The following is a 16,661-nucleotide window of genomic DNA, read 5'->3' on the forward strand; positions in this document are numbered from 1 at the left end:
AAGTTCATCCTAATGGGACCAAAGTCCATTCCAGGATTGTTCAACTTTCTTATCTTGTATCTTTTTGCTTCCAGGAGCAAATATTCATTGTGATCGAATTTCATCCATATTTTCTTTTGTCCTATACATTTTTTGAAAATTATTCTCAAAAAACAAATTTCTAGAAGAGTCTTCAAAAATGTTTTCATATTCATTTTTTGTAATAAAAAACAGCTGTTTCAGAGAACTTAACAAACAGGCCAGTAATTTCTACTTCTTCTCCAACAGGCCAGAGAACATAAATATTAGTACAAGTCGATCAACAATAAAACATACATTAATACACATCAACCTCAACATAGACCTCAATGCATGGGGTTCATTCTGCTAACTATCACAAAACAATATTTAGAGCAGTCCATCTAGTTTTCTTGTTAGGCATACAACTTCCTCCCTAGTCTTCCTAAAGTGACCAAGCCCGGCCTTCTAGCTATCTTATGCAGTATTCACTTCTTTTAAGCTTGATAATCAGACAAGGAACAAAGAAAACAACACGTTAACAGTCTCTTAACAGATCCTCTCCAGATAGTTTATGTGTTGTAATGGACGAGCCTGATTTTGAAGTACTGGAAGAGATTGAGAGGGTTGGTGTGGGACCTGGAGCTTCCAGGCATGGAGAAGTGGGAGAATTTTGAGCAGGGTTGAGGCCTGTTGACGCTGGCAGTGTAGGGGTAAGCATGCCAGCAATGGATGACACCTTGGTAGAAGGCTGTGGTGGGTTTGAGTTGGGATCCTTTTCCTGAGATGATGCATGCATGTTGACCTTTATCCTGCATATACAAAATATATTCAGCCATATTCATTTCCAAGTTCATGGACTGAGTTCTTTCCTCATTCCATTCACAGCAAGCCATAGGTGGCCTGGTCTCCGCCTTCATTTTCATGAAAATCTGTGAATCTCACACTGCCATGATGTACCATGCAGTGATTAGGCATTTGAAAGAACAGGATCACCACTAACCAACCTAGTTTATCCTTTCAATCACAAAAGCTAAAATAAGAGTTCCCAAAAGAGTGGCAGAGACTGCAAATTTGTAAAACAATCTAGTCACAAGCTTCAAAAAAATATAACTGAATCAAAGAGGTAACAAGGTACTGGGACTTTACCTGTTGTGGATATTTACATATTCATCAGTTTCATCCAATATCTCTTCCTGACAAAAAATGGACAGTTGAGAACTGGGATCAGCAATTACAGTTAAAAAACGATAGAAGGAAATAGCAGGTTTTATCTTATGCAAAGTTTTTAAAACAAATAAAAGGTCCAACTGGAAAAAGGGAAAATTCCAGTCTTGGCCAATTTCAACCCCTATAACCATCACATCAAGCATAATAAAAACCAAAAATGGAAAAATAATAATAATAAAGATATGAAAAGATTACAAGGTTTAGAAGTACAAGGAAAATTATCTCCTAAGTACATGTACACTTTGAAACTCCCGATTCTGTGTTTCACTAAGCAGGGTGAATGGAGGGAGGGAGACAGAGACAACTCTAAACAAAACAAGCCAACACAAGCTACCGATCCTGTCAAGAAGGCAACACCAACTGATACCCCCGTCATAATGCCATCCACATCTTTTGAACAGGCCAATATTTTTTGTTTTGTCATTTTTCATGTACCCTTGAAGTAAATCAATTTTGAAGAGTTCAGTCAATGCATGCAGAGAGAGAGAGAGAGACTGTACACATCAACGAACCACCAGAGAGAGAGATTCCGTTATTCATGCACCCTTAAAGTAAATTGACTTTGAAGAATTGGGTTACCATAGCCATCATCATAGCAAAGGGGATAATAGACATGTATCAGTATGATAATAATATAGTAATGATATGTATCTGGGAAGGTGTGAAAGAAAAACCAGAGCCTGTTTGCTACAATGAAAGAAACAAGAAATATAAATGCTCTCATTTTCAGTATGAAAACAACTAACATGCTAAAAAAATTATCGCTTGGTACTTCTCAAAACACCAACATTTTTTTTTTTTAATATTTCCAAAACCAGAAAGCAAGTCCCATTCTAGATACCAAAGAAGCTCCATGTTTTCCTTTCTTATTTGTGTCTGGGAAGCAAAGTTCTCATTTTTCTGGTGTACCTGAAGAAGTTCTTCAATGACATCTTCCATAGTAATTACACCAACAGCAACTTCATTCGGTGGGAACTCAGGAAGGGGAGCATTCTCAACATCCAAAATGCAAAATGAACAACCCCTATGTCGCTTCTTAAAGACAGGAACAGCAGGATTTTTCTTTTGCTGTAGATCTGCATCATTCTTGGCTACAGCTGTGCCAGCATCATGCAATTCCTGTTTAACTCCTAGATTATGAGTCACTGCAGTAGCTCCCACCTCATCATGCTCTGAAAATTGCAATTAAATCAGTGACATATTTCGAAGGAGAGCAGATCAAGTAAGCCAAAAGAGCCCAAATTAACAAAGAAACCATGAATACCAAAAATGTGAATCAAAAAGTAAATCCAAAGATTAAAAGATGGGAGTAAATATGAAGTCACTAGGATAATAGGATCAAACTCAGGATTTGATTATACCATAAATTAATTGGGAAAAAAATAATAAGAGAAATCAGGTTGTCTGATCATGAAGAAAAAGCCAAGAATATGAGGAAATATTTTCAATGATTCATGGATTCTAGAATCATATGGGATAAATTCGGAATGTTGAATTATATAGTAAATTCTTCTAATTAAGTACTAATATTGAGGTTTACTTATTAAATTACAAATTGCACGGTACAATTCAAGCCAACCTAAACTCTGAGAAAGCTGATGTTATACAGAGGAAAAGTTACTATACTTATATTGTTGCTTGATACATCCTCACCTCTTTTCATAGACACCTGAAGTGCACCGTCTTTTGTTTTATTTTGTACCTCTTTTGTCTCATTCATATCCTTAAATACAACAGCAATGTGACTGTGGCCCTTCTGAAATTCATTTAGAATATCATAAAGAGGCATGTTTTCAGAAACCCTGAAGAATGAACAGAAAGTTAAACAAGAATAAATGAGCTCATGCCTAGCAGCAAAGAATAGATCATAGGCTACCATGTTCATCCTCATCTAATAAGAACAATAAAAGAATTTAGGCAATATCCCACCTAGGTATTTTTCTTATGACCATTTTTCTTAGAGGAACAGCATTGTCTGGATCAACCATTAAAAGATTTTTAACCTGCAATGTTGAAAACCAAAGAAATGAGTTCAGGTAGAAACCATGAAGACGAGAAAAAAATATATTCTACATTATTCTGTTTAAATGATAAAAAGCACAAGGTGTTAACAAAGATTAAATCTTCATTTCAGAGAGAAGGTTGGGTCTGTTGAATATGTTTTTAATTGGGATTTGGTAGGCATGGACAAGATCAAGTATGTTAAATCAATCTAAACTTTGCAATGGTATAGAGAAATTAATGTATGAAATTCAAACCACCTCAGAAGAACCTAATCCACATTGAACTTGGGCAGACAAGTTCTGTTGTGTAGTTTCACTTGATCAAGGACCCTATATATCATCAATGTTATTTCCAGGAATCCACGGGTATACTAGTCTCTCTACCAACCTAGGACAATCTTCCTACTCAATCCAGGCTTGGGAACACATGTAGAAAAAATTTCAACATCCTAAACATGACATAGGAATGATTAAGATTCATAGTACAATAATTACCTTTTAATTCATAGACTAAACAGAATGACCAACCTAAGATTTCGAGCTTTAAAACCACAATCATGGCTTATCATGCATATAAATAAGAGTCACATAACAGTATTAATTTGCACATCCCAGAAGAAACACTAGTTCAGTTTAAATTACCCAAAAGAAAAAATCATCCAATAAAGCCTAAAAAGGGGTTCTCCTGTAAGAAAATCAACTGACAAGAAATATAGAATGTAAGATAACACACAAACATGAAAGTCTTTCCTGCTAAAATAGTTCCTGAAAACTTTTCAGGAAAGTGGCCATCCACAAAAACCTTCAATAGATGACTTCTACAGACCGAATTGAAAACAAACAGGAGAAATCAAGACATGAAACATCGTATGCTATCATAATAGAGGAAAAATACATCCTCAGTCCTTGCTATCAACAATCCAAAAACCACAACCTCATGTGCCAATAGAAAAAGAAATTACCAGGATAAGTCCAATTATATTTGTTGGTTTTCCAGCATAAACTGGAACTCTACTATGCCCAATTGTCATTATTGCATTCAAAGTCTCCCTGAGAGAGAACAATATAAACACATAAGAATGACATGGAAACATAATGCTAATTGATAAATTGATCAAGAATTTATAAACCCACAAAGTAAGAGTTCCATCCAGATCAAGGGAAAATGCCTTCGATATGGGAGTCATGGCATCTTTGGCAGTCTTTTCAGTTAACTCGAGTGCCCCAGCAATAATAGTAGTCTCATCATGTGTTAGGTCCCCTCCTTTCCCAGCCTATTCAACCAAAAACTAGAAATGATGTATATGCTCCCAAATTAATCTTAAGGACAAGAGAAAAAGGTTACATAGATAAGGGCAGAATTTCCCTGACATAAGCCGCATGTAGAAAATTGCAAGCAGGAGGTAGCTTCAAATGTGAAGAAGACAAAAATAAAATGAAAACTAAATGCACAAACTTAACATCTAGGGCTCTAAATTGAATAAGATACCTCATTGCCATGAAAATCCACAAATGTTTTAAGCTCTGCTCTTCTTAAAAGGGCAGCATGTCCCTTGCCCAACATCCAATCGAGAACCTGCATACAGCATAAAAGAGTGAAAACGTCTAAAAACTCAGACTAAAACAAGTAAAAACATATGCTTCCCAACTACCCCCATCGGAGCCCTGGTGCCAAAGCTAACTTCAGTCACATATAAACCCTGCCACTTGCAGAAAACACAGCTCGCAATTTACCTTGCTAATTGGATAAGCAATGGGGTAGAATAACAAAAGAAGGACCCGGACAAAGGGTGCCATTGTTGCTCCTACAGTCATGCCATATCTGGTACAGAGAGCTTGTGGCAATATCTGTAATCCAACAAGAAATTACAATTCAGAAGCATAAGAAGCCATATACCATCTAAACCAAACTATGCCAGCTTTTTAATTTTTGGGATCAATTTGTAGACAATTCACCTCGCCAAACATGAGAATGAGAGTGACTGATATCAGAATTGCAGCCCATGGAGGTACCAGCTTGTCCAAGAAGATGGGAAGAGACTACAATTGAGAAAAATAAAAATAAAATGAAATGAAAAAATCAAGGGTAAACAACCATAAGTTCTGTTCGATGCACCAGAAAGATAGAATCAAGCCAACCGAGCTGAATGTTGACAAACCTCCATAGCTAAAGAATTGCCGATAAGAAGTGTACAAAGCAGAAGATGCTGATTCTTTACCACCGGAAATATTTTTGCTGCCAAAACCCATAACAATTCAATTACTACAACAAACAGACAACCCCAACATGTCATTCCTCGGTTATGCAGCGGCAGATTGACATCTTCAGCTCATGATTGAAAATCAATTTGTTGAAGATAGGCAATAAAAATTTCAAATTCCACCAAGTAGATGACATTAGGTCCTATTGTCTACTATTTCCCACTTTCCCACAATATTATCGGTGGCATCAAACCTCCGAGTCAGACCCAGAAATCAAAAGTACATATTCAATTCAGAGTAAGAGGGAGAGAGACGTGTGTTTACCGGCGTGGATGCGATCCTGAGGGCGGCCCGACTTGATGAGGACTTCGAGGTCGACGAGACCCAGAGACATGAGTCCCAGAGTGAGTCCAGCCATGAGACCCGCAAACCCCACCAATCCCACGATTATCAACACATATATGAAGAACTTGGTTCCACAGCATGCCACGTCTGCTGCCATCTTTCTCTCTTTCTGTCTCTTCTCACTTCAATTTCCTGGATTTGATCGGAGCCATATTCGCCTCTGCTCTTCCAACATCTTCACTGAGTTTGTCTAGCGTGTATTCGCTCATACCCAACCCCACGCGAATCCAGTGCTTAGAGGGCCACCTCACAGATCATCCATAGACCATAGTGCGGTGGGAAGCTGTTCCAGTTGCATCACTAAAAATGGAGTAGCGCGTCAAGTGTGTGGGCCAAGCAGCTGTGACGGCGGGTGGAGTCGAGTAAAGCGTATTAAATTATTAATAAACGCAACATCTCCATCTCTGTTTCTGCCGAGTAGGCTTCGCTTTCTACCGCGAAGGCCCCACCTCCCCCCAAAAATCTGTCCTCCGTTAAACAATAAACCTAGCTGTGTGCATGATTGGGTGGGTTCGGTGTTCAGTAAAATCACGTATACACAATTGTCGGGGTTGAGCTATGTGCATGATGGGGTGGGTTCGGTTTTAGTAAAATCACGTATACACAATTGTAGGGATCACAAAATATTGATATGACACGAACCCACCACGTTCTTTTACCGTTAAGCATAAATAGATTGAAATCAAATTTCGTCTTCATCTACATAATTATGTTATCTATTTAATAATTTAATAACATTTAAATTTATATTTTAATATAATTATTTTTTTATTTGGATTGAACTATATAATAGTATATATAAATTTTGATATGATATGAACAAAATTCATCAATATAAATTATCATTTTATGAGATTAATTTTAATATTATTTATAATTATACTATTATATTTATCCATAGAGGTATAGAAGAGTGAACCGTGAACACATGCTTAATGCTTTTTGGTAAATAGCTGGGCGTGGAAAAGTCCACTTTTCAATAAATTTGCATTTGTACGTTGTTGGGTACAGGCTGGAAATTTTGAAGAAGAATTCTGATCTTATAATGCACGTGGCCTACGTGTTGATCTCAGTGTGAGGTTTCTGACTTGCCACGTTTGGATGGCAGCCATCAACGTGCGTCACGAGCGGACCTCCAACGATCAATGTGAGGAATGTCTATGCAAAGCATGTTTCAGGCACTTGCAGGCCTCTCGCACCGTTTTTCTCGATAATGTACAAAAAAGCCAAAAGAACTCCTGCTCCATTCTAATTAGAAGAACCTTTGGAGTTTGGACCAAAATAATTACTAATACAAAAAAAGAATTTATAAAATTATTTAAAATTTTAAATTATTTATCATAATATTCTATAAAAAAATATTTAAAAACACTTAAAATTTGTTTTAAAAAGAATAACCCATTCTATAATAAAATCTCTACAAAAACATTATTTTTGAGACAGTTATTTATTTGCTTCATGTGATTTAAAATAATCTATTTAATAAAAATCTTTTAGTGAGTATATGAATGATATAATTTCTTTATAAATGGATACAATTGTATTACTAATTTTAAATTTAAATTTAAAATCATAATTAGTAACTACTATTTTAAAGCTTAAAAATTAGTATATCAGGCAATCTAGTTTGTGGATTTTTTAATTTTTTTTAAATGGATTATATCAATTGAAAACTCTGGCTTCATTACCATTCAGTACCCAAAGGCCACAGCTGAAGTTGATCTCAACCAGAGAGAGGCCACACCACCCCGTCCATCCAAAAGCCTTTTCATCCAGTTGTACTGAATTTAAAGATGTAAGTATCCCGGCCTATAACCTTCATGTATCCAAAAGACAAAAAGGGTACTTGATGATAACTGACAAGCAAACGTACTCCGACTCCGTCATTTCGAAAGGTGGGAGCCACCCCACCTCCATCAAAGGCTTTCCGAGTCGGAGCCATAAATTGTTATTTATTTACCCTAAAAAGGGTCGGAACAGGGGAAAGGGCCAGTATATGAGTAAGTGGTTGTCGTGGACAGCCCATTACCTTCCTTTTCATCAACGAAGAAAACAGGATGCGATAGAGTTGTTTTCTTGAGCGTTGGTTTGTGTGTGGCTCTCTTTCCTTATCTCCACCTACAATCACTTCCTTCTCCTAGACACCCTTTTCGCTATATATTGCATGCATTATCTCTTCCATTTCCTTCTACTGATCTTGAGGAATTTTCTGCAACTCGGAGATATGTCAGATAAGGAAAACGGCCCTCCCGAAGGCTCGGCATGGGCAGAGCTAAAGCTCCCAGACTTACTATTTACTGACACTATTAGAGAACTTCATGCGGCCATAGGAAAAGAGTGGGATTCCCTCCAACAATCAGCATGCCAGACTGCAGCTGGAAGGGCGATGTGGAAGCATGTGGTCCATGATCCGGTGGCAGGGATACTGGCGGGAGAGACATACCTAAAAAGCTTTTATGATAAGATAAATAAAGACCGACTCAACAATGCCCGAGAAATCTCCGGAGTGATACTTGCAGTCCGGACACTCTGGTTTGATTCCAAACTTGAATCAGCCCTCAGTTCCTTCAATGGTGGTGAAGCGCAGGTGGTTCTCCTAGGTGCAGGTTGGTGCTTGCTCTACCCCAATTCTCTTCTGGCATTTTGGTGCCTATCATCTTGTATTAATACCAGCAGGAAGAGGTCTAAAAGCTTGCATATTTTGTATACATTTTGCGTCTTCTCAATGTATAGCAGCCCAAAAATTATACTGATTAACCTCTCCCTTGGATGACTGGATGACTAGTTAAATGCTTTGCCATAAGGTAAGTTGCCCATTCAATTCTTTCTAGTGTTGATGGGGAAGTACAGATTTGAGGACTTCCGGAAGTGCCTTGTCCTGCCCTGAGAGTCATATTCAATAATTGGTATATAATAGGATGACTACATTAATCAACCATAGTCCATCCGGGCAGGACTTGAAGGGGCATATCCCTTTCCCTTGGTTTCATGACCTCATTCATGAGCACACGACTGCACCAAAGAATATAAACTACTATGCCCTCTTTCAATTGGAAAAGCAAACTGTACGAGTCACCAACAACCCATGCCTTTTGGCAAAATGAGCAGATCACCACTCCATATGCTGTTCTGGCTCATTGAGAGTGAAATGAATTGAAGCACGAGACCTCTGATTATAGAACCTCAACAATGAAAAGGGATTTATATGCACGAAAGGAACCCAAGATGGTTTCAATCTAACGAACAAAAGCAACTTTTGGGTCATGGTATCATCCAAAGTGAGGGGATAGTAAACATTTCCAGTCAAATCTCTAGTTTTGCTCAATAGGATTCAGTTGCATTCATTATTTCTTATTTCCAAAGTTTATGAAATCTAAAGTACAATTAAAATATCAAAATCAAAACTTGAAAGAGTATTTTTCCTTTTTTACATGTAGGAATGGATGCAAGGGCATACCGTTTAAGCTGCCTCAAAGAAAGTGATGTTTTTGAGGTTGATTTCCCAGAGGTATTGCAGATCAAAACATCTCTCCTACAAGCAGCAATGGAACCCACAAATGAATACCAGCATCTGAGAATGACAGCAAAATCCTTGACCAGAGTGGCAGCGGACATCAGAGAACATGACTGGGTCGAAAAGCTCCAGAAATCAGGGTTTCTGCGAGAGAAGAATACAGTGTGGGTTCTAGAAGGTATCCTCTACTACCTTTCCCATTCCCAAGCTATGCAAGTGCTGAAGATGATAGCAGATAATTGTGGTGTTACCCACACAGTCCTCCTAGCAGATTTTATGAACAAATCATCGACCATGCTTTCCACTTCCACCTTTCACTTCTACAGTGATTGGCCAGATCATCTACTTCCAACTTTAGGGTTTTCTGATGTCAAGCTTTCACAGATTGGTGACCCAGATGCAAATTTTGGCCTCATGCATGATCCATTAAATATGTTCAACAAGCTCCGCAGCTTACCTAGGTCAGTTCAAACTCACCCAGATGATGGAACACCATGCCGTCGCCTGTATTTGGTGCAGGCTTCTGGTTCACCTAGGTGAACTATCCCATTGATGGACAACCATTCATAGACATAGATACTATACCTATTCAATTTCCAATTATACTGTAGCTGTGGGCATCCTTGCTAGTTAGTGTTGCCTGTTGGAATACAAAACAAGTTCGAATGACATAATCACAGGACCTCTCATCTGTTTGATGATTCTCTAAGCAGGCCCAGTATCTTCTGGATTATATTTAAGTTGTGCACTAGATATTTGGTAGCATAGATTTTCCAAGGAAAATTTTCTAGTATATTTTGTTTCAGCTTCCAACTTCTATTTATGATACAGTAAACAAGGAGAAAGTTCCATGGTTATACTTTTTTTCTTTCCTCTATCTTGACCTAGTTTAGCTGGGAACAACTGAAAAAAGAAAGGGAACAGCATGTTTTACTACCTTGCATTTCAATTACCCCTCTTCTTTTCACTGCATATGCTAAGAGGTCAATTTATAGAAGAATTACTGGATGAGGACCGTGATTCCAAGGCATACTCTTGCAGGGTTTTATTTGCCCTGCAGACAAATCATAACCTTTCATATGCCTAAAGGCAAGTAAAAAAAGAAAAGAAAAGAACAGGTGGGAAATTCAAATTGCATGATAGTACAATCACCATTCCTAATGGTGGTTCAACTTTTTTCAAACTTTCTAAAATAGATAAAATGGATGCCATTCAGATAGCATAAGCAACTTAAAATCTGATCACATTAGGGAAGGTAACTGCATGCAGAATATGATAACCTACAGCTTAGATAACTTGGCCAGAGATGCTCAGTGAGTAAATAAATAATAAAAATAAAAAAGCTTGGTCAATATCAAATAAAACTATAAAAATTCAGTTTGTAAGTTAATCTAATAATCAATAACTGCATGGAGTTCTGGAAGACAATAGTAGAAGCTATCTACAACTTCCAACCAAATCTGTTTCGCTCTGTTGTAGCACATTCTAGCTTTTAAGAGACATAAACCAAAGCATACAAACTTATAATTTTGCATTTGCCAACCGGGTAGTCCAGGACATCTAGGAGAATGAGGAACTAAAAATGACATCCATGAGCACAATATCAGGTATTCACAGTTGTACCTTTCTTTAACCATGCCTGAAATGCAGTCAGATGTAAGATGGAAGAATACGTGACAGTGCAACTGGCACAATGCAGCACAAGCACATTGTCTCATTAAGACGAGTAAAAAAATTGAGCACCACAGAAATTGCACAACATAATGGTGGGATCTACTTTTGAGTGCATCCTGTCACCAAGAGGCAGACAAAAATAGATAGGGATTCAGAGAGGATCAGGGGTTAATAATCATAGAATAGCATGAAACAACATGATTTTTTTTCTCCAGCATATCTCTACCAATTATTGTATATATCAGAAGCTAAACAATCAGAATAAATGAAGCATCAGCTGGTTGTTTTGTTACTTTAGTTTTGATATTCTGCCAGAAAAGTTACAGTTAATAAACTAATTTTCATAATAAAAATCTTCAACGCTTCCCGGCTGGATATATCATTTAGTTATTGATGTCATATTACAAAAGTTGCAGGGCATTGGCTCTTGTATCTATCACCATACCATATCAGACCTAAGAAATTTTGTAAATAATCCAGAAAGCCTTTGAATTTTTAAGAAAGCTATCAAACCATGCAATCATGCTTTTGCTTTTGCTTTATTTCCATAACACCCAAAACAAAATTGAATTGACTCCATTCTAGCTGCTATGAAATTTATGAATCATACAAAATTCCAACCATGGTCTAGTGGAAACAGTTCCATCTGGTCCACATTTCCTGAAAAATGCATACAGGTTAATGTATTTACAGGGTCAACACAATGCCCACTAACGAGTGCTTATGTAGGTATGGAAGATCTAAAATCATCCAGAAATATGATACCAAGCTATTAGACGATATATGTATATACACAGAGAGAGAGGAGCATATCTATGCTTTTAGGCTATCCCAATAAGCATTTAAAAGAACTCTGCACAATGTGCAAACAAGGCAAGGTCAACCATGATGACCAACAGTGATTCACTTCCCAACAGCAATGCATTAATATACCATGCACATGTAAAAGAGTGAACAGAAAAATAAAGAAATCAAATGTCAAAGATGCATGATTGAATGAAAAGATTTATACACAACAATAGTATCAAAATAGGACCTATTCCCACTGTCTTCAAGAACCCTTTGGATAAGAGCATGTGAAAAAATATTCAAGCATAATATCCACAAATGTTTTTGTCCTGGAAGAAGGCCATAACAAATCAAACTTCAAGGCAGTCCTTGATACCCTGCTCGAATTTATTAAGGGAAGATATGGTGTCCATGAGTGCATCTGCCACCTTTTGTCTGCAGCAGAAGTAAACCAGATATCAAGAAAGAATTACAGCTAAAATATCAGATGGTCACAGCTTCAAATCGTTCACCAACTTATTGAAATATAGATATTTCAAATTCATAAGCCAGATCTATGAATTCTTCAAAAATATAGAACCGGTGATAGTGCAAAACTTGATTAATTTGAACATTTGCAGGGAAGAGGGTTGAGTTTCAACTCACAGCAGAACAAGACTATCACCAAAGTGTCAACTGTGTTCTGCAAGTATGTGTGTTGGAGGGTAACTCAAAAAGATGATAAAATAGCATTAGTAGCATAGTATCATTGATGGGCAATAAAAGTCTCCAACATTTTCCCCTAAATTAGTACTTGTCCCTGTTTCTCTAGCACCCTCCATCAAGGTAGAAATATCATGCAGCAGAAATGTGTGTTTGTCAGAAAAATGATAATCTACATCACTCTATTCCAGCATAAGCTAAAAATGAACCCCAACCATAACATAATTGTTTCGAATCCAGTCCAGGGCCCACTGCCTCCCAATTCCCTTTTCTGTTGCCCATATCTAGAGCATTACAAGTTTGTCAAAACCAAAACTCATGTTGGGTGGAGTGGCATCTCCTGTGACATCAATAATTTGGCTCATTGCATAACTGTCTGAAGTAGCTATAAACCTAAATTTCATTGAAAACAACCACAATATGCAAAGCTCTCAAGAAGAAAAAAAAATTACTTCTGGAACTTGACATGACATACCTCTTAGAAGCAAATTCCATATCAGTTTCATTGGTCACATCATCAAGGGAGGTAAAAGAACTACAAACATGAAACGAACATTTAACAAAAAAAAATGAAATTAAACAGAATACAGCATTATTATTCTTGTGGAATATTCTAAATTTTTTTGCAGAAGACTAGTTTGGAACCCAAAAGAAAGAAAGAAAGAAAGAAAGAAAGAAAGAGAGAGAGAGAGGTATAGAAGAAGAACAAATGCCTACAGAGGTATAAAAATAGTTAACCTTATAAGATCATTTAGCATAGCTTCAGCTTCCAACTTTACAGGATCCTTATCATCAAGTAATGAAGCTGCATTCTTCAAAATTAACCGGAAAGTGCAAACCTGTACATAATAGGAAATACCATTACAATTTTACTCCATTTGCCATCTTCATTTTCTTATCCCTTTTGGTTCAATGTCACAAATTCTGGTCTCAAAAAACACAATGAGAACATCCTTTGTTCCAGTTATCCAGTGTCCAAGTATCCATTTTCATTATAAAATTGTGAAAGAGAGATCATGTAAGATCGTCTCCCTCCCTTTCTAGGTTATATCAACTGAGAAGAAGGAAAAAAACAATTGACACACCAGTTTTCCTGAAGTAAGGAGTGAAATTGGATTCCTCACAACTTTGTCGTCCATAAGGAGAAAAGTAGCCAAATCACGAAAATAAGAAATGCTATGCAATATTGAGAACGAAGTAGAAGGAAACCTCCACTCCTGTAGTAGCTTGAAATGCAACGAAAGAATTCCTCTCTTGCGGAACACAATCCCTAGCAGCAGATTTAAGCAGCCTCTGAACTTCTTCCAAATCCTTGTTCGGATCATTAGAACCACTCGCCGCTATCAACTCCAACCCAACTAATCAAAGAAAGTGCAAAGAGAAGTAGAATAGCATATATACAGAGAGGGATGGGGAGAGAGATATACTGAATAAGAGATAGGCAGTGCGCAGGCTTTCACGAGAGGCGTCAACAGGTGCCAAGAGAAACTTGGAAGCCTTCCTCTTTTGCCCTTTCAGCCAATCCTTCGGTCCAGCTGGGAATTGCCAAAATGGATAAAGAAATCAGGCAAATTAGGGTTTGGGGAGAAGGAGATGAGACGAGGATGAAAAATGCGTACAGATGCCAAATGTCAATGCAGTTGCAGGGGATGAACGATGTAGACCAGGAATGAGAGCAAGGAACGAGAGCAAAGCTGCGTCTCTGCGATAGGTTTTGAATCCAAACAGAGAGCTCTGAAGCTGTTTCTGCTCTTGTTTCTGCTGATGATGATCATCTTTCGATGAAATTGGAGACTGTGGGGGGAATAAAGCATTGGGAGAGGAGGAAAATGCGACAAGGTGAAATCCGGTAACTGCCATGGCGGAGATGACCATCTGCGCCTCTGCAATTGCTCTACATCCGCCACCTGTTTCAGCCGCAACCGCAAAGGAGCATCACCACCGTCAATTCAGTATTGAGGCAGGCCCACGTAATCCACTTCCTGATGTGGCGTAACAGGGTTGGTGAAGAGATTTTGATATGGATCAATGTGTGACACCCACTCATCGAATTTTTATTCCATAATAAAAATATTCTTCTTCACAACTTACTTTAGACACAATTCACTCTCACGCCAACCATTATGATCAAAATAATAAATTTTAAATTCAAAATTTCTCATGTTAATATGTAAATGATATGAAAATAACAAGAGGTTTTTTTTTTTTTTCTTCATTTGATATATACTAAAAGTGTTGTTTTTTCAATAATAATTTTAAAAAACATTTGTAACATTTTAACTGATTTTTAAATAGTAAAAATATTATAAATACCAATTATAAATCTACTATAAAAATCTCGAACAATTTGAAAAAAATAACAACAAAACAATTTGAGTTTCACAATTTTTTTTTTCAATTTCTTGAACTTTGTTTGCTTTTAAGTGAAAAAAAAAAAGATATTACATATATATATATATATATATATATATATACATATAAAGATAATATTATATATGTATATGCTTTTTTAATATTGTATAACATTAATGGAAATTTGCACACACAATTATGTTTAGATCTTAAAAAGTTTGAGTAAGAAGAAGTTGATGATAAAGAAATTTAATTTTTTATAAAGTAGGTTTTAAAGATAAAATTAAATTTTTAAATGATCTGTATTTTCTTTTTTAATTATTAAAAATAAAATAAAATAAATATGAAAATAAAGACAAATACTTTATATTATTACCTTGAAAGGGATAATTATTAATTATTAAAAAATAAAAAACAAAAAAGAGTAATATAAATTTGTGATGAATTTTAATATAAATGAAGGAAAAAAATTATTTTTTAATCAATTCTTAAATCGGATTTTGAACATCTTATCTAAAAATTAATTAGTGATTAGTCAAATATTTTATAATATTTAATATCACACGTTGGTCATAATCCAAAAGTCATAATTGGAGTGATTAATTCCGAATGACATTGTCACAACTCCACGTATATGAGGAATTAAGCTATCAAACTTTCTCTAACGCAATAAATTACCGTAATGAAACCCTGAACAGTAATTCATCGTCAGCATTATTCCATCACTTTCGACTTGTAAGTATCAAAACAAACCCAATGTGCAAATTTGCGTATGTAACTTAAAAAGAAGCTACATGGTTGGTTGGGAAAGAAATAAGTAAACGACAAACATTTAGATATATTCCACGTGAAGTCCACTGGACTCCAGATAAACTCCACATCATCCCACCCTTTTTCCACCAAAAAAAAAAAAGTAGTTGTATCCAACTATATCGTAGACAATCAAAACCAGACCGTGGAAAAAATCTGGTGAACAGCAACTCTACCTGTAGAACCGTTGGGCATTTTGACTTGGAGGAGGTACAATAATTTCTGCCTGCATTTCTGAAGTTAAACAAGTCTTGCAACGGTTGTGAATCACGATTACGGTGTTTCATTGTCCAAGGAAATGCATTTTGTTGTTGACTCACACTGATTTGGAGACAGGAGTCGGCGGCCTTCTACAATCCACGGCCCCATCCGCCGCCGCCCCGCCCCCGAGTTCCCTATGGTTGTGACTTGTGAGATAATTTTCCTTTATTTTCATTATATGCTTTTTAATGCAAGGGCAAGCCACAATTATTCCCGTGGTTCACGTGTCAAAAATGACATGGACCGTCAAAAATTAAATAATTAATTAAAGTCAGTTTCATGTTTTATGGCAAATTAATCTAAATATTATATAATATTTTTCATTGGGCCTGATGACGTAAAAAATATATCTTGGTCCACGCCTAACAATGTCATTACCGGCTACTTTCCTTTGAGTAAACTACGAATACATCTACAATAAGATTTGTTCGAATGAGTTTTTTCGGATATGTCATTCTAAAGTTTAAATTGATTATTAAAATAAAAAAAATAGGATAGTTTTTTTAAGATAATGTATCATATTATATTTTTAATAACATATCTCATGATTATATAAAAATTTAATTATATTTATTTTTATAACTTTTTATTACGCATGCATATGTTGCCAACAAACCTAACTTATTCTATTTTTCCATTCACGCATCAGTCAAACCAATGATTGAGGAACAGGTTGGAAGGATTCACTGATTCCAAGCTTGAATTTGAGCTTCTAAAAAGAA

The 16,661-nt window shown here is 36.4% G+C and overlaps 3 protein-coding genes across 4 annotated transcripts; 1 reads left to right on the top strand and 2 right to left on the bottom strand.

Annotated features, from left to right (window-relative positions):
- Positions 1–227: 227 nt before the first annotated feature.
- On the bottom strand, positions 228–6,157 carry LOC117907092 (DUF21 domain-containing protein At1g47330). Its single transcript, XM_034820460.1, has 12 exons — positions 5,757–6,157; positions 5,390–5,466; positions 5,187–5,270; positions 4,965–5,078; positions 4,720–4,806; positions 4,365–4,504; positions 4,193–4,280; positions 3,157–3,230; positions 2,881–3,029; positions 2,137–2,399; positions 1,147–1,193; positions 228–809 (listed from the first exon to the last, which is right to left on the bottom strand). The coding sequence occupies exons 1-12, from the start codon at positions 5,932–5,934 to the stop codon at positions 536–538; spliced, it is 1,575 nt and encodes a 524-aa protein (XP_034676351.1). The 5' UTR covers positions 5,935–6,157; the 3' UTR covers positions 228–535.
- A 1,712-nt stretch (positions 6,158–7,869) lies between these two features.
- LOC117906929 (putative S-adenosyl-L-methionine-dependent methyltransferase BCG_0781c) lies at positions 7,870–10,220 on the top strand. Its single transcript, XM_034820211.1, has 2 exons — positions 7,870–8,443; positions 9,275–10,220. Exons 1-2 carry the CDS (start codon positions 8,002–8,004, stop codon positions 9,889–9,891), a joined length of 1,059 nt encoding a protein of 352 aa, XP_034676102.1. The 5' UTR covers positions 7,870–8,001; the 3' UTR covers positions 9,892–10,220.
- Positions 10,221–10,602: 382 nt separating this feature from the next.
- Positions 10,603–14,479, bottom strand: LOC117906931. 2 transcript variants are annotated; one of them, XR_004649929.1, is made up of 7 exons: positions 14,136–14,479; positions 13,944–14,051; positions 13,726–13,856; positions 13,255–13,355; positions 12,992–13,051; positions 12,062–12,249; positions 10,603–11,141 (listed from the first exon to the last, which is right to left on the bottom strand). XR_004649929.1 is itself a non-coding variant. In XM_034820212.1 (6 exons), the coding sequence occupies exons 1-6, from the start codon at positions 14,389–14,391 to the stop codon at positions 12,165–12,167; spliced, it is 741 nt and encodes a 246-aa protein (XP_034676103.1). In that variant the 5' UTR covers positions 14,392–14,479; the 3' UTR covers positions 11,989–12,164. The 2 variants fall into 2 exon arrangements, 1 of the variants encoding a protein (XP_034676103.1); XM_034820212.1 differs by lacking the exon at positions 10,603–11,141 and having other exon boundaries at positions 11,989–12,249.
- Positions 14,480–16,661: the final 2,182 nt, after the last annotated feature.

This window comes from Vitis riparia, chromosome 18, assembly GCF_004353265.1.
Source record: "Vitis riparia cultivar Riparia Gloire de Montpellier isolate 1030 chromosome 18, EGFV_Vit.rip_1.0, whole genome shotgun sequence".
In the NCBI taxonomy this organism is placed as follows: domain Eukaryota; kingdom Viridiplantae; phylum Streptophyta; class Magnoliopsida; order Vitales; family Vitaceae; genus Vitis; species Vitis riparia.

What these genes read in the sequence shown, in the direction of transcription:
- LOC117907092 (XM_034820460.1), bottom strand. Translation starts at nt 5,934, where the DNA reads ATGGCAGCAGACGTGGCATGCTGTGGAACCAAGTTCTTCATATATGTG. An exon ending in GCAATTCTTTAGCTATGGAG is followed by an intron (nt 5,271 to 5,389) that starts GTTTGTCAACAT and finishes TCTCAATTGTAG; the next exon opens with TCTCTTCCCATCTTCTTGGA. An exon ending in TTGCTTATCCAATTAGCAAG is followed by an intron (nt 4,807 to 4,964) that starts GTAAATTGCGAG and finishes TGCTGTATGCAG; the next exon opens with GTTCTCGATTGGATGTTGGG.
- LOC117906929 (XM_034820211.1), top strand. Translation starts at nt 8,002, where the DNA reads ATGCATTATCTCTTCCATTTCCTTCTACTGATCTTGAGGAATTTTCTG. An exon ending in GGTGGTTCTCCTAGGTGCAG is followed by an intron (nt 8,444 to 9,274) that starts GTTGGTGCTTGC and finishes TTTTACATGTAG; the next exon opens with GAATGGATGCAAGGGCATAC.
- LOC117906931 (XM_034820212.1), bottom strand. Translation starts at nt 14,391, where the DNA reads ATGGTCATCTCCGCCATGGCAGTTACCGGATTTCACCTTGTCGCATTT. An exon ending in TGCATTGACATTTGGCATCT is followed by an intron (nt 14,052 to 14,135) that starts GTACGCATTTTT and finishes GGCAATTCCCAG; the next exon opens with CTGGACCGAAGGATTGGCTG. An exon ending in ATGGAATTTGCTTCTAAGAG is followed by an intron (nt 12,250 to 12,991) that starts GTATGTCATGTC and finishes CTTCTGCTGCAG; the next exon opens with ACAAAAGGTGGCAGATGCAC.